The sequence below is a fragment of the Microcaecilia unicolor genome, chromosome 7 (genome assembly GCF_901765095.1).
Source record: "Microcaecilia unicolor chromosome 7, aMicUni1.1, whole genome shotgun sequence".
Lineage (NCBI taxonomy): Eukaryota > Metazoa > Chordata > Amphibia > Gymnophiona > Siphonopidae > Microcaecilia > Microcaecilia unicolor.
Window position 1 is genome coordinate 165,745,513 of NC_044037.1, and position 15,594 is coordinate 165,761,106.

At 44.0% G+C, this 15,594-nt stretch overlaps 1 protein-coding gene across 1 annotated transcript in view; it reads right to left on the bottom strand.

Annotated features, from left to right (window-relative positions):
• Nucleotides 1–15,594, bottom strand: part of NRP2 (neuropilin 2) — a 343,921-nt gene that overhangs the window by 257,652 nt on the left and 70,675 nt on the right. Inside the window, 1 exon segment of the mRNA XM_030210069.1 lies at nt 3,413–3,590. Coding sequence (XP_030065929.1) covers nt 3,413–3,590 — 178 coding nt within the window.

The following is a 15,594-nucleotide window of genomic DNA, read 5'->3' on the forward strand; positions in this document are numbered from 1 at the left end:
CCTATAAAGATTGGTCACTGGTGGCAGCAGCATGACAGGCTGCCTTCGGACAGCCCCCTTGGTCTTCCCTATTCCATGTCCCACCTCCTGTTCATGTGGGTGGGACACAGCACAGGGAAGACCCAGGATGCAGGACTCGGCACAAGGAAGACCCAGGGGTTGGCCAAAGGCAGCCTGTCATGCTTCTACCGGTTTAATCTGTACACCAGGTGAGGTCACAGGCTGGATATTTTGGTGCGCTTGATTGCCAGCACCCTGGGCCAGAGCCTCACCTGGTCCAATGGTTAAGCCGGATCTGTACTAAACTCCTAATTGTAGGAGTATAAAAAGAGGGAGAGAACAAGGGAATATTTAGGGCAGGGAAAATATTTATTATTATTTTATTATTATTTATTGTATTTGTACCCCACATTATCCCACCTTTTTGCAGGCTCAATGTGGCTTACAGAGTGGTGTTATGAATCAGTCATTACATGTTCTTATGTACATTACATGATCTTATATACTGTCACTAACAAGCTGAGGTATGAGGTGATTTAGGTGGAGATGTGTAAGTTAGTGTCATAAGGGAAGTGTTTTTGATGTATTTGTGTAGGGAATGATTTAGATCCTGAAGGGTTTTATTTGTAAGCTTTATTGAAGAGATGTGTCTTCAAGGATTTGCGAAAGCTGGGTAGGTTGTCCATGGATTTCAGGGCCATAGGTAGTGTGTTCCATAACTGTGTGCTTTTGTACGCAAAGGTAGTAGCATAGGCCTGTCTGTATTTCATTCCTTTGCAGCTGGGGAAGTTCAGATTGAGGAATTTGCGGGCCGATCTTTTGGCGTTTCTGGGCGGTAAGTCCACTAGGTTTAGCATATATAGTGGTGCCTCTGCATGAATTGATTTTCAACACTAGGCTCATAAATTTAGGGACATGAATGATGGTCCTAAATTTATACCATAACATTTAAGATGGTAATATTCAGTCTGTGGCTGTAAGTGGTTTCTAAACCACGTCCAGTTGTGGACTGACCTAACCTCAGATATTCAGTGCTGGGGCATTCGTGGCTCCTGACACTGAAAATCCAAATATGTCCACTGACCCAGAGGTTTATTTTTATTTATTTATTGGGATTTATTAACTGCCTTTATGAAGAGATTCACCCAAGGCAGTGTACAGCAGGTACAGTTTAGCATAAAACTTACAATTTTGTTAACAGCATAACAATAGTAAAATAATCAAAAATAAACATAAATACAATAAATGAGGTAAATTTGAAAACAGTAAATTGATTAAAGTTGCTGATGACACAAAGTTACCAGACACTGATTGATATTCAGACTGGTTTCTAGTTAACTCAGGGTTCCTTTTGCAAAGCTGCACTAACGATTCTGGCAAGGCAAATGCAATGGAGCCCATTCAGTTCCTATGGGTTTTGTCACAGTTGCTGCGCTGGAATCGCTAGTGCGGTTCTGTAAGAAGGAGCCCAAAGTTAGGACATCTATTTTGCTGTCCTAACTATGGACCCTTTTATCAAAGGGCAGTAGGGTTTGTGCTGGTGTGGTGCACGGTGATTCGGCCCTCTGCCAGGCTCTCCCAGGAGCCCGGTGGTTATTCCGGCTTTACCATGTTAAATTTCAAGTGCTAGAAAATATACTTTCATTTTTCTAGTGCCGCGGGGTGTACCACACGCTGCCTGGGTTACTGCCAGAGCTCTCACCACTTCCTAAACAGGAAGCAGTAAAGGCTCCAGCAGTATATGGCCGCAAGCGATCTTTAATTACCATACAGCTGGTTACTGCCTCATATGGAAAAAAAAACACTTTTACCGGCAGCGGTAGAAGGGCCCTAAACGCGCTTATTAGAGAATGACACAGGGATAAAATTTGCCCCCGTCCATACCCCTGTGGGTTCTGTCTCCGTCCCTGCAGGCCACATCTCCGTCCCCACCCCGTCCCTGCAGGCCCTGTCTCCGTCCCCACCCCATTCCCTCAGATTCTGTCCCCATCCCCGTAGGCTCTGTTCTCATCTGCAGAAGCCTCGAACACTTATGATTTTATATTTAAATCTTTGTATAAAAAGGAACAATATGCTGTGTAACTGTTGTGTTTAAATTACAAATAGAAAAAATATTGTTGTCTGCATCAATCAAACATAAATAACAGTCCAGTTGATTATCAGGCTTCAAAGTAGAAAGTGACATGGGGACAAAGTTTGTCCCCGCCCTCACGGGCTCTGTCCCCATCCCCGCCCCTGTGGGATCTGTCCCTGTCCCCACCCCATCCCCGCGGGAATCTGTCCCCACCCGTGGGCTCTGTCCCCGTCCCCACCACTGCAGTTACTGCGGGTCCCCGTCCCCGTGTCATTCTCTAGTGCTTATATAGCCGGTTAGTGGACTGAATATCACTGCTAAGTGGCTAAGTTGCTGCTCTGCCTTAACTCTGCCCCTCGCCCGCCTCTAACCTAACTAGTTAAGGGATGACCAGTTAGCAGTGATATTCAGCAGCACTACCCAGTTAAATGATGCTGAATATCCATAGCCTCTCGTGCCCAGTTAAACCCGTTTGAATATCAACCCCACAAACTCCTAAATTAGGGGCCGTTTTACTAAGCAACGTAAGCATCTGCGCGTGCCCAACGCGCACCAAAATGGAGTTACCGCCCGACTACCGCATGGCTCTTGCGGTAATTTCATTTTTGGCGTATGTCCAATACGCGCATCTGAAAAGATATTTTTTATTTTCGGGCGCGCGTAATGGACGCGTGCCAAGTGGCATTCGGCGCGCATAGGTCATTACCGCCCGGTTACCGTGTGAGTCTTTACCGCTAGGTCAATGGCTGGTGGTAACGTCTCAGACCCAAAATGAATGCGTGGTAATTTTCATTTTGCCACACATCCATTTTCGGCCAAAATTTTAAAAAGGCCTTTTTTATAGGCGCGCTAAAACATGGATCGGCGCGTGCCCAAAACCCGCACCTACACTACCACAAGCCATTTTCGGTGCACCTTTGTAAAAGGACCCCTTAAAGATGAATTTTCAGTTACAAATTTACGCCTGTGTTTACAAAGGCATGCTATAGGCAAGTCACTTAGCCCTCCATTGTCTCAGGTACAAAATTAGATTCTGAGCCCTCCAGGGACAAAGAAGTATCTGAATGTAACTCACCTTGAGCTATTACTGAAAAAGGTGTGAGCAAAATCCAAATAAATGCGTATCTATGATTTAACACTACAATTCAGTCTCTTCCCCTCCGAGTACAAAACAGATAGGAGCTTGTCAGTGGGTCAGGTTAGATGTGTGTTTACTCTTAAGGATAATGATATAATAAGCTATGCTCAAGAGACTGGAACCAGCCACTGGTGTCATGTTCCTAGAGTTACTGATCCTTACATTATGAGAATGATACCACTCATTTAGAGGACTCTTACTTGCAGTCATGCTTCTCAATCTCAAAGTGAGGGTTGAAATTTAGCACAATCTTCTGATTAGGTTCCGGGGTATAGATAATCCATTCGCAGTTTTGGTAGGATGGATAGTCATTGGGATATCCTGGTGACGTGATGTACCCAGCTTCTTTGGCATTCAGCCGACTCCCGCATGATTGACCTAGAGAGAAAAAAAACGGCAAAAGATTGTGGCTATAGTTTGCACTTGTTTGGTTTTGGTTTTCAATCAGTGGTTATTAGACTAGAACAAAAAGAATAAGCATCATAAATTAAGAGACCTGGAAGCAGACATAAGAAGTTGCAAACAGCTTCACAAATGCAATTTCACACAATAAGGCAAAAAACACACACAAAGGCATTTGAGATATCTTGTGCTCAGTATTTACCAGGTTAATGCATGAGATTTTGCATTTGCAAAGCTGTCTGCAAAATGTATGCAAAATCACTTAATGGAATGGAAAAAGCATGAAAATCAGTTCATTGGCAATTCTGCATGATTGACATTTGCGTTCAAAATTTCACAAAAATAAAACTAGGAAACTGTAGGGTATTTTTATTTTGTTTGGCTTGTTTGTTTGGGGGGGGGGGGGGAGGTTGCAGAAACTTTCCTTCATAAAGGAATTATTTCCAAAACCCGTTTGGTCCACTTTTGGCAAAAAATGAGCTATAGTTTCATATGGACAAAGGATAGTGTTATCTACCAGTGTAATTAATTGTTGAGATCAAAAGTGTGTTTGTCTTTCACCTGCACTCAGTAGCATACTAAGGGCGGGGAGGTGGGGATGGTCTGCCCCAGGTGAAGGCAAGGGGGTGCACGGAGCAGTCATCTGAGTCAGCTGAGCCTGTCCCCTACCCCTTCTGACGACACTTCTTGTTCCAGGGCAGAGGACTGGCAGAGCCGACAGCTGCATGACTGCTCCATGCATTCCCTTGCTAGGAGGAAGGGTGGTTGGGGTGATGCACTTTGTGGGGGTGTGATGTGCCTTGGGTGGGTGGAGGTGTGATGCACCTCAGGGGGTGGGATGTGATGTGCCTTGGGGGTGGGGTGTGGGTGTGATGCACTGTGGGGTATGGGTGTGATGTGCCTCAGGGGGGGTGCGATGCACTTTGGGGGGGGGGTTGATGTACCTCAGGGGACTCAGCGGCAACTCATCCCGGGTGGCAGGCAAGCTAGGTATGCCACTGCCTGAACCAAGCTAAAATACCTCTTGTGTGAAATGAGAAATATATGTTTACATGAAAAATTGATTTTTCTGTCATGTAACTAAAATGGACTTAGAAGGTTTTGGTTTATAGGAACAATTTTGCAGATAAATATGCTATGATTCAAATTTCCATATGCTTTAAATGAGACAGTACAGTATTGCAAGCAAATTTCCCAAGGTATTGGCTTATTTTGGAGAAAATCTTTGCCGGTTTGTATATCAGCCTCCTAGTAAGACAGTATAAATTGGCATTAAGATTTAGGTGTCCTAATGCCATGTGCTAAGTGCCAAGATTCCATTACAGAATACAAGTATAAATCGGCATTTCAACACCTAAAGTTTGGTGACAACAGTTAAACTACGTCAATGGCAGTTGTAACTGTTGGCGCCTAAGTGTGTCCTGAAGTGCTCATAACTTATAATCCTACATAATAATTTGCACCTCCAACGTTCCATCGCTGTCTGGCTGACTGGTTTCGTAACAGCTGATGACGTCAGCCAGCCTCCAGCGTTCCATTCCCCCTCACTGCCCCACCCTCGCGTCAAAACATAATGACGTCAGAGGGTGAAACAGTGAGAGGGAAGGGAACGCTGGAGGCGAGCTAACGTCAGGAGGGATGTTACAAACGGTAAGAAGACAGCGCCAGCCAGCCAGAGAACGTTCAGGTACAAATCAAGGGGAGGAGAGAATCGTGGGACATCGAGGGGAGGGAGGTAGGAAGGGAGGGAAGGGAAGGGAAGGGGAGGGCAGGGCAGAGGAAAATTGATGGACATGGATGGGATGGGAGGATAGTAGAGGAAAGAATCGTGGGACATGGATGGGAGGGCAGGGAAGAGGAGAATCGCTGGACATGGAGGGGAGGGGAGGGAAAACTCACTGGACATGGAGGGGAGGGCAGGGAAGAGAAGAATCGCTGGACATGGAGGGGAGGGGAGGGGAGGGAAAGGAAAAATCGCTGGACATGGAGGGGAGGGCAGGGAAGAGGAGAATCGCTGGACATGGAGGGGAGGGGAGGGAAAACTCACTGGACATGGAGGGGAGGGCAGGGAAGAGAAGAATCGCTGGACATGGAGGGGAGGGGATGGGATGGAAAGGAAGAATCGATGGACATGGAGGGGAGGGCAGGGGAGAGACAAAAAGTCACTTACAAGAGAGCCTTTCTTAGGCCCGTTTCATTGTTGAGGAAACGGGCTGGGTTCCACTAGTATTCTATAAGTTATGGGATAAATTCTATAAATAGTGCCAAAAATGAAATGTGCTTAGTGCCATTCTATAAGGAGTATGCGGCCTTTATAAAATCATGCTTAGGGCTAAACTACGCCTAACTGTAGATGGCTGCAATTAGACTTGCTATTAGCAGGCTTAAATTCTGGCTCCTAACTTAGGCACACAGTGGCATAATTGTATATCAACATGCTTACATTTTAGGAACGGCCCCCCAGAAATGCCCCTTTCCATGCTCCCAAAGTGTAAAATGCGTCAGGATTTAGGCGCACTCTTTTATAGAATTGGATATACACCTAAATTCTAATTATTGCCAATTAGTACTGATAATTGGTTGTTACCCAATTATCAGCACTGATTGGCTCATTACTTAATTAGGTTACACACATAAATTGGGCGTGCACTCAATTTAATGCGTGTAAATTCTAATCTGTGCCAATTAGTGCTGATAATTGGTTGTTATCACCCAATTATCAGTGCTGATTGGTTCATTACTCAATTAGGTTGCATGTGTAAATTGGGCATGCACCCAATTTAATGCACGTACATTCTAATTATTGCCAAGTAGTACTGATAATTGGTTATTATCAGCACTGATTGGCTCGATACTCAAGTTAAATTGGGCGTGTGCATGTAAGTCATAGTGCTATATATAGAATCTGAGCATTTGAGGAAAGGCTAAAGCGTTTAGGACTCTTCAACTTGGGGAAGAACCACCTGAGGGGAGATATGACAGGAGTCTATCAAAGTGGAACTGGTAACCATAAATTGATTGTTTACTTTTTCAAAAAGTACAAAGATTAGGAGACACTTCATGAAGTTAGAGAGGATATTTCAGTGTCCGGCCAGTCAGGTTTTTAGGATATCCACAAATCTCTCTCATGAATGGCTCTCATTGTGGATATCCTGGAAATCTGGCTGGGGAGCCCTGAGGACAGGTTTGGGAACCACTGGGATATTTTTTCACTCAGTGAGCAAGTTCTGGAATTTTTTGCTGAAGGATGAAGTAAAAGCAGTTAGTGTAGCAGAGCTTAAAAAATGGTTGGAGAAGTTCCTGAAGGAAAGTACATGAATGAACTGTTATGAACAAGGTAGACTATGGAAAGACTTGCTTATCCCTTGTGGCAGGAAGCATGGAACTGATCTACTTTGTGGCATTCTGCCAAGTACCTGTGACCTGGATTGGCCAGTGTCGGGGAAACAGGATTCTGGGCTTTATGGGGCCTTTGGTCTGGCCCAGTATGGTGCTTTTCACTCAAACCTGCAACGCAATAATTCATTTATTCATATACCTCTTAGATCTAAACAGTTTACAGTTTCATTTTACAGATACTGGGTCTGCTCCTAGTGGGCTCACAATTGAAGTAGTACATTGTACTACTGTTGTACCTGGGGCAACGGAGGGTTAAGTGACTTGTCCAGGGTCACAAGTTGCTGCAGAGGGAATTGAATCTGGTTCCCCAGGATCTCAACCTACTGCCAACCATCAGGCAACAGCGGAAATCGAACCCAGTTCCGCATGTCTGCAACACGCTACACTAACCATTAGGCCACTCCCTTTATGCGTATTATGGTGACATCATAATATCAAATAGCAAAACAGGCGAAACGCATGTGCATTTGTTTAATGTGGTTACAGCAGCATAGAATTGCGCAGTTTTCTCACACATGCGCAGTGGCTGGTGCTCTGCGTGTCTATTAAGCATGCATGCGTGCCATTAAGCGAGGAAGTAGTGCTGAAGACGTGCTGTAAATGCAGAGATCTACATAAGGCTTTTTTGGAGGCAGGGGGAGGAACGTACCATGCCAGAAGAGATGACACACATCGGTGCTTAATCTTCAGGACCTAATACAAGCTTTACAAATATTACTAACAAATGGAATTAATGCAAGGCTCATATTTAGGTGCAGAAAAACAGTCAGGGATGGAGGCTTTTACTTTTGATTTTGCTCAGAAACGCATACATTTGTTATTTTTCGTCTGTCTTTAAAGCTTGCAGGAGCCTCCTTCCGCTTGTAAAAGAAGACAAAACTAGCAGTTCAATTTGAGAAATTGACAGGAAATCCTCTCCTCGAAGCCTTCTATGCTGTCCCTGACCTGGAGAAAACGTTTTTCCTTCTGTACATTGTGGCGCTTCAGTCTGGGCATCATGAAGGAATACTTATTGACCTAATTAACATAAATACATTTCAATACAATTTGTGGTCAGATGTACCACGTACCGGCGCTTGAGCCCTCTGATCACTCGGCGCACAATAACAAAGGTGCACACCCAGTGGTAACTGTGTGATTATGCTCGAGGTAGCTTTGAGTGTCAGCTCCTTAGGATGTAAGCCCTTCAGAGACTGGAACATACCTACCATGCGAAGAGGACCTTATGAGACTGGGAGACTTGGCATCTAAATGGAGATGACGTTTAATGTGAGCAAGTGCAAAGTGATGCATGTGGGAAAGAGGAACCCGAATTATAGCTACGTCATGCAAGGTTCTACGTTAGGAGTCACAGACCAAGAAAGGAATCTAGGTGTCGTCGTTGATGATACGTTGAAACCTTCTGCTCAGTGTGCTGCTGCGGCTAAGAAAGCAAATAGAATGTTAGGTATTATTAGGAAAGGAATGGAAAACAAAAATGAGGATGTTATAATGCCTTTGTATCGCTCCATGGTGCGACTGCACCTCGAATATTGTGTTCAATTGTGGTCGCCGCATCTCAAAAAGATATAGTGGAATTAGAAAAGGTACAGAGAAGGGCGACGAAAATGATAAAGGGGATGGGACAACTTCCCTATGAGGAAAGGCTTTTGGATTGTACACTTGTCTCTAGATTGTACACCTGTCTTTTAGACTGTACACTTGTCTTTAGATTGTACACCTGTCTTTTAGATTGTAAGTTGCTTGAGCAGGGACTGTCCTTCCATGTTAAATTGTACAGCGCTGCGTAACCCTAGTAGCGCTTTAGAAATGTTAAGTAGTAGTAGAAAGGCTAAAGCGGCTAGGGCTCTTCAGCTTGGAGAAAAGGCAGCTGAGGGGAGATATGATAGAAGCCTATAAAATAATGAGTGGAGTTGAACGGGTAGATGTGAAGTGTCTGTTTAAGTTTTCCAAAAATACTAGGACTAGGGGGCATGCGATGAAGCTACAATGTAGTAAATTTAAAATGAATCAGAGAAAATATTTCTTCACTCAACGTGTAATTAAACTCTGGAATTCGTTGCCAGAGAATGTGGTAAAGGTGGTTAGCTTAGCGGAGTTTTAAAAAGGTTTGGACGGCTTCCTAAAGGAAAAGTCCACAGACCTTTATTAAATGGACTTGGGGAAAAGCCACTATTTCTGGGATACGCAGTATAGAATGTTTTTTTACTTTTTTTGGATCTTGCCAGGTATTTGTGACCTGGATTGGCCACTGTTGGAAACAGGATGCTGGACTTGATGGACCTTTGGTCTTTCCCAGTATGGCAATACTTATGTACTTATGATTGTTAATTGTCTTGAGCTACAACTGAAAAAAGTTTGAGCTAAATCCAAATTCCTTTCCTTTCCCTTCTCTTCCCTCATATTGGAATTGTAAACCAAATCAGGTTACATCAGACTCCTGCCACCAGTCTGGAGTAGAGAGAGATCAACTCAGTTCATATTCTCTCCTGTCTATGGTTTGGATCCAATCCGAAGTCCCTTAAATTTCAGATGCATGATAATTTTATTTATTTATTGCATTTGTATCCCACATTTTCCCACCTATTTGCAGGCTTAATGTGGCTTACAGAGTTCTGCTATGGTTTTGCCATTCCAGGATAATAGATATGATATAATAGTCACAAATCTTACACTTTACAGGAATAGAAAATTGAACCTGTTTTCATCTTACTGCAAATAGACATATGAACCGTAGTGATGCATTTATGCTTTGATCCCAGGAAACGTCACAGAACTAAGATTTGACTTGTCCAACTCCACCCAAATAGTTTTTCCCTCTTGTCACTATTTCTTCTGCCATCCTCCCATCTTTCTACCTCAGTCTCCTGTGGTTTTCTCCCCCTTCTTTCAGACAATTCTCTGAACAAATTCTAACAGGCTGAATTCTCCACTCTGATAATTGACAATGGTGGTTTTGCGGTACAGACCCACAGATGGCCTGGTAACAATTATACACAAAGAAAAAAAGGAGCACTTCAACACTTTGAATTACAAGAGACCCTGGAGGGTGATTGCAGATTCATCTCATAAATGCCACAAAGCTGATTTATCAGGCTATTATGTGCTGGAACAGAAAGAATCTGCATCACAATCAATTGATAACACACCTAGAACTTCAGCTAATTCTTAAATTCCATTTACATTTGTAACTGCTTTGCTCTGTTAGAATCTTGTGGGATGGCGGCCATTAATAGTAATTGACAATCCACCAATACTAAGGCTAACTCCTCAATTACTGCACGTTTTGACAATAGATGGGGTATTGTTCTGGGAGTGGTTATAAAGTAACTACAATATTAATAAATCTTTTTAATGCACCTTTAAGAGGCAGTTCTTTTATGAGGCTCATACATTTGTTCCCACGTTATGTTAGTAAATACACAGAATATTGACTGGCATGTGCATATATACACAGATGTGGGTAAATGTCAATTTTCCCCCTGTGTGATATTCTATAAGGCAGGAGCATAGCCTTAGGGGGTCCTGGGGTGGACTGTAGGGGCCATCCATTCCTCTCTGCTCTCTCTCCCTCTCCCCTGCATTAAAAATTTTACTTTTCCTGGCAAGGATGCCCAAGCCCCGAAGGTCCAAGTCTCCCTTGCTATGAGGAAGTCGATTCAAGCTGCTGATCTAAAACACGCTGCCAACTTCCTCATGCCGGGGGGGGGGGGGGGGAGGTTTGGGCCATGGAGCTCTTCAGCTGTTGTGGCTTAGGCATCCCTGTTAAGCATTCAGAATACTACAATTTGGGGGAGGGGGTCTGAGCCCAAATTGTGGGGGGGGGGGGGGGGGGGGGGGGGAGACCAGGGTCCTGCCCAGTTAAACCCTGCTGAGTTGGCCATGCCCAGATGTTCAGTGGAATTCTGACTGTCAACGCACAAACCCCTCGATTCTATACAGTGTGACCAAAATTGTGTGCGCAAATCCGGTCGTATTCTGGATTTGCGTGCACAATTTAATTACTTAACAAGTCACTGATAATTGCCACTTAACAAGCAATTATTTGTACTAATTGTCAATAATTAGAATGTACACACACAACTTGCTAGGCGTATTCTGTAAAGTGGTGAACGTAAATAGGTGTGGAATGGGCGAACTTTGGGCATTTCAAAAATCTACGCACATGGTTATAGAATATACCTTCTCTGTGCCTAACTTAGGCATCAGAATTTACACCAAGTTTCTCTTGGCATACATGGTCACACCTAGAGTTAAGCGCATGCATGGTCGCTAGCCGTATTCTATAAACCAGATAAGCGTACTCTACAACCCGTGCCTAAATCTAGGTGCAGTTTACAGAATACACCTAGGCGGAAATATTTTTGGTATCATATATAGAATCTAGTCCTAACTGGTGAGGTTAGGGCCGGTCTGGGGGTGGAGCATGGATGAAGCCAGCTCTTAACTGGTTAGCAGTGTTATTCAGTCTGTTAACCAGTTAAGTGAGCAGATAAAGTTAGGACAGCTGAAAGGTTGCCTAACTTTATCTGCCAAGTTAACAGGGGATCAGTCCCAATATTGGCCAGTGCCCTATTAACTCCGGGTTGCCACACTAACCTGGATATTCAGTACCAGAGGCAGGACATGTCCTGGCATTGAATATCTGGGATTAATTCAGCCCGTGGCTTATAAACTGCGTACTACAATGGACTGAATATTGGGACCAAAGTGTTTTGCTCAGGATTACTCATAAAGACCCTGGTGCTCAAAACTCCAGCACTGTTCTGAATAGCGCTATAAAACTACCACTGGAACAGCACAGAACAAAACACTAATGCTCAAGGCTAATGAGATGCAAATATAAGCACACTCATAGCGTTGAGCATTAGGGAGTTCAGTGGGAAGATTGTGCTTGATGCATGTGAAGAAGAGATCCACAGTAAGCTCGGCTCCTGTGTGCATTCGCCTGGTAAAGCCCGAACGTGAAGCACACAATTGGCATCTGTTTTCTGTGGTCTAAATATAAGTTGTTTCTTTTTTAGCTTAGATGCTTATATTTAGACGCAGGAAACAGACGCCAATGTGTGTTTTCATTTTGGGTGGTTTTAATTTTTTTTTTTAGCTTGGCCGTCTTGAATTTAGACGCAGGAAACAGACACCGTGTGCTTTCACATGGGTCTGCTGTTTCTTACGACCAGTGCTTAAGGGCTTGCATGGGCTTTCTTCTACTTCCAAAAGCAATTAAATCCAGCAGAAAGAATCATAAGAGAAGCATGAGAACCATGAGAAATCTTCTCTTCCAACACCATAACGCCTGCTCCAACCTGGTATTATTTTTTTGCAGCGGTAAGACAGTTTTGTTTCAGGCACTTTTTTCTGAGCATTGGGGAGGAATACAAAATGACCATATTAACATGAGCTAGACTACATTAGCATGATACTTGCATTGTTCATCTGCATGATCGTTTGTTTCCACACTTTGGGCCTCTGGACATTTTGCGCAGGTAAATTCGGGTGCTAGTGTGGCATTAATGGCGTCTAGTGCTCGTGTTTACTTTTGAGCATCGGGGCCAGAGTCAGCCTTGGAGGGGAATCTTAAATACCCAACCCAGGTCTTGTCCTGACTCATAATTCAATTTGGGCTTAGTTTTGAAAACAAGAAGCTTTGGCAACAAAAGAAGAGATTTCACACCCCTTGGATGCCTGCCCTAGCAGACAATGATTAAGTGTTTGTTTACTGCAGCTCACCGAGGACCACAGGAACAACAAATAAAAACAATGATCACAGCTATTACAGAGATCACTTTAGTCTGGATTCATTAAAAGCCCTCAAACTAGTATAGCTAATTGCTTTATTGGAAAGAATATCATTGTGTATTAATATATACTTAAAGGTTTAGAGTAGACAACATAATTCTGTTTATTCATTTAGGGGCCCTTTTACAAAGTGGCGGTAAGCCCAACGCAGGCTTACCACATGCTAATTTGGAGCTACCGCCAGCCCAATGCGGGTACCAGTGTTAGGGGAAGATGCACTAAAGACTCGCTAAAGCCCTTACCTTACCGATTCCCTTAGCATGCATCAAGGAAAAGGAATGCAAATGAGCTGCTCGTTGTAGCTCACTTGCATTCTCTATTCCATCGGTAAACAGTCGGCTAGTCGGCCGGTCGAGCATGCGCAGAGCAGCCAAGCATTATGCTGGCTGCTCTGCGCATGCCAAATACGCCTCTGTGCCGCCCGAAAAGAAGACGCTGCGCCGCTCACCCCCTCCACGTCCTGCTGCAGGAAGGCTCCGATGCGGCTTGATCGTAGCAGGAGAGTGCAGTTGAGGACGTCCATCCAAAAAGAAGTCCTTTTTGGACGTCCTCCCCCCTCCCCCGCAATAATAAAAACGGCCTTTTTGGAAGTCCTTCACTCAGCTGAGAGATCTTGAAATCTCTGAGCCAATCATAATGCATTTAGCTAAGCTAAATGCGCTGCGATTGGCTCAGAGACTTCCAGGTTGTACTGTATACAGGGCACGAGCAGCCATAGCTCAGCATGAGGGTTCCAGATCCATTGATGCAGGTTCAGCTAGGGATCCCAGGGCCCAGCAGTGGAGAGGGGTTCCGAATATGGGCAGTGCAGCTCCAGTGAAAGAGCCAGAGTCCTGGTGGTGAAGCCGTGGAGAGGGTGAGTGGCACGGCGTCTTCCTTTCGGGTAGCACAAGTTTTTATTAAGTGAAGGACGTCCAAAAAGAACGTCTTTGGAGTGGGTTTTTTTTTTTAGGTGACGGACGACCAAAAAGGACGTCCCTGACATTTTTTTCTTCCGATTTGCCCCAATGAGAGGTGTAGACCTCCCGTTAGGTTTTTCACAGTAAGGGGATCGGAAAACTGTAGTGCATCTCATTATAATAGCCTTGTAATAGTCTTTGGATCACCTGCATTCCGTTTTCGGAAAATGGCTCAGAGAAGCCTTTAGTGCATGCCAGGGTTTACTACTTGCTCGTTAATGGCTCGTTAAGTTTAGTGCATCTGGCCCTTAGTTCCAGCCCCAGCATGCACCATTTTTTGTGCTAGCAGAAATATTTAAATATATTTCTGCAGAAGCTAAACCGGCAGTAATTGGGAGCTACCCAGTTACTGCCAGGTTAGTGAGGGAGCCCTTAACATCACCTCAATGGGTGGCATTGTGCTCCCCCCGTATGGCCATGTGGTAAAAAGGGCCGCAGCGCACGACAAAACAGCTCCTGCCGCTAGAGCAGGGCCCTTTTTACTGCAGCTTAGTAAAAGGACCCCTTAGGGAGGATAATTTTACAACTAGGCTCATGCATATTCCCTGTACTGGAAACTTTTCAGAACAAACGTACGCACATACTCCATTTTTGAAAATGACCCCAGGGAATGCTCCTTCACATGCACAAAATTATCCATGTTCACTTTATTGGCATGCACGATTATTTTCTAAAAATAAGTGCATGAATTCAAATCCGTCCCTAACTTAGCTTCCAGGAATGACTCCACTCAGTATGGATAAATCACATGTGTATAGGATAATATCATCCTTTTTTCTATAACCTTAGCACTTAAATGCAAGCGCCATTTGCACACTAAACCCCTAACTCTCTAAAAGTCGCCAAAAATTGTGCATGCAAATTTGGGCACATCTGTAATTTGTGTGCACAATTTAATTGAATAATGACCTAATTAGTGACAATAATGGGCTTTTTAACAAGCAATTATTGGCACTAATTAGATTTAATTGGCATTTACGCATGTAAATTTAAGTGCAGGATTCACACCTAAAATTTACACGTGATCGGAAAAAGGGGGCATGGAGATGGGAGGGGCATGGGCATAATGGGGGTGTTCCTAAAATTAACGCCTACTGTTAACAAATAAAGGAGATACATGCCTAATGTAGACGTGCACAATTGCACCACGTTTCAGCTGGTGCAAACGGCTGTGCCTAATGTTAGGCGCGATTCCTGGTCATAAGTGCTATTCTAGAAACTGCGCCTAGAACAGGGCTTTTTTCAGTGCCGATTTTTTTGTCACCATATATAGCATCTAGTCCTATGGGCCTGATATTCAGAATGATGTAAATAGCCAGGAGAGGCTCCTGGCCATTTAAATCACTTGTCCAAGGCTAACTATTATTTATTTATTTATTACATTTGTACCCCGCGCTTTCCCACACATAGCAGGTTCATTGTGGCTTACATAGTAAATAGAATTACAAAGTCTTGAAGGAGAATGTTACAAGTTGTAGTAAACATAGTGGTAGTGGGGGGGTTTTCAGCAGTACTTAACTGGATAGTGCTGCTGAAAATGCCTGGCTAGTGGTCAAGCCGAAACCGGCTGCTTTGGGGGCGTTCCAGGGGCAAAGTGGGCATTTAACTGGTTAAGTGTGAAATTCAGCACTTAAACAGTTAAAGTTAACTGCATAAGTAGGACTGCATAAAAGTCAGTCCTATCTTTAGCTGCCTATAATTTGGCTGGCTCTGTATACCTGGAAATTCAATGCCAGAGCCCAGGCATGGTCTGACATTGAATTTCAGGGTACAATGCCAGCAGCGGTCAGCAAAACGCTGATCATCGCTGGCTGAATATTGAG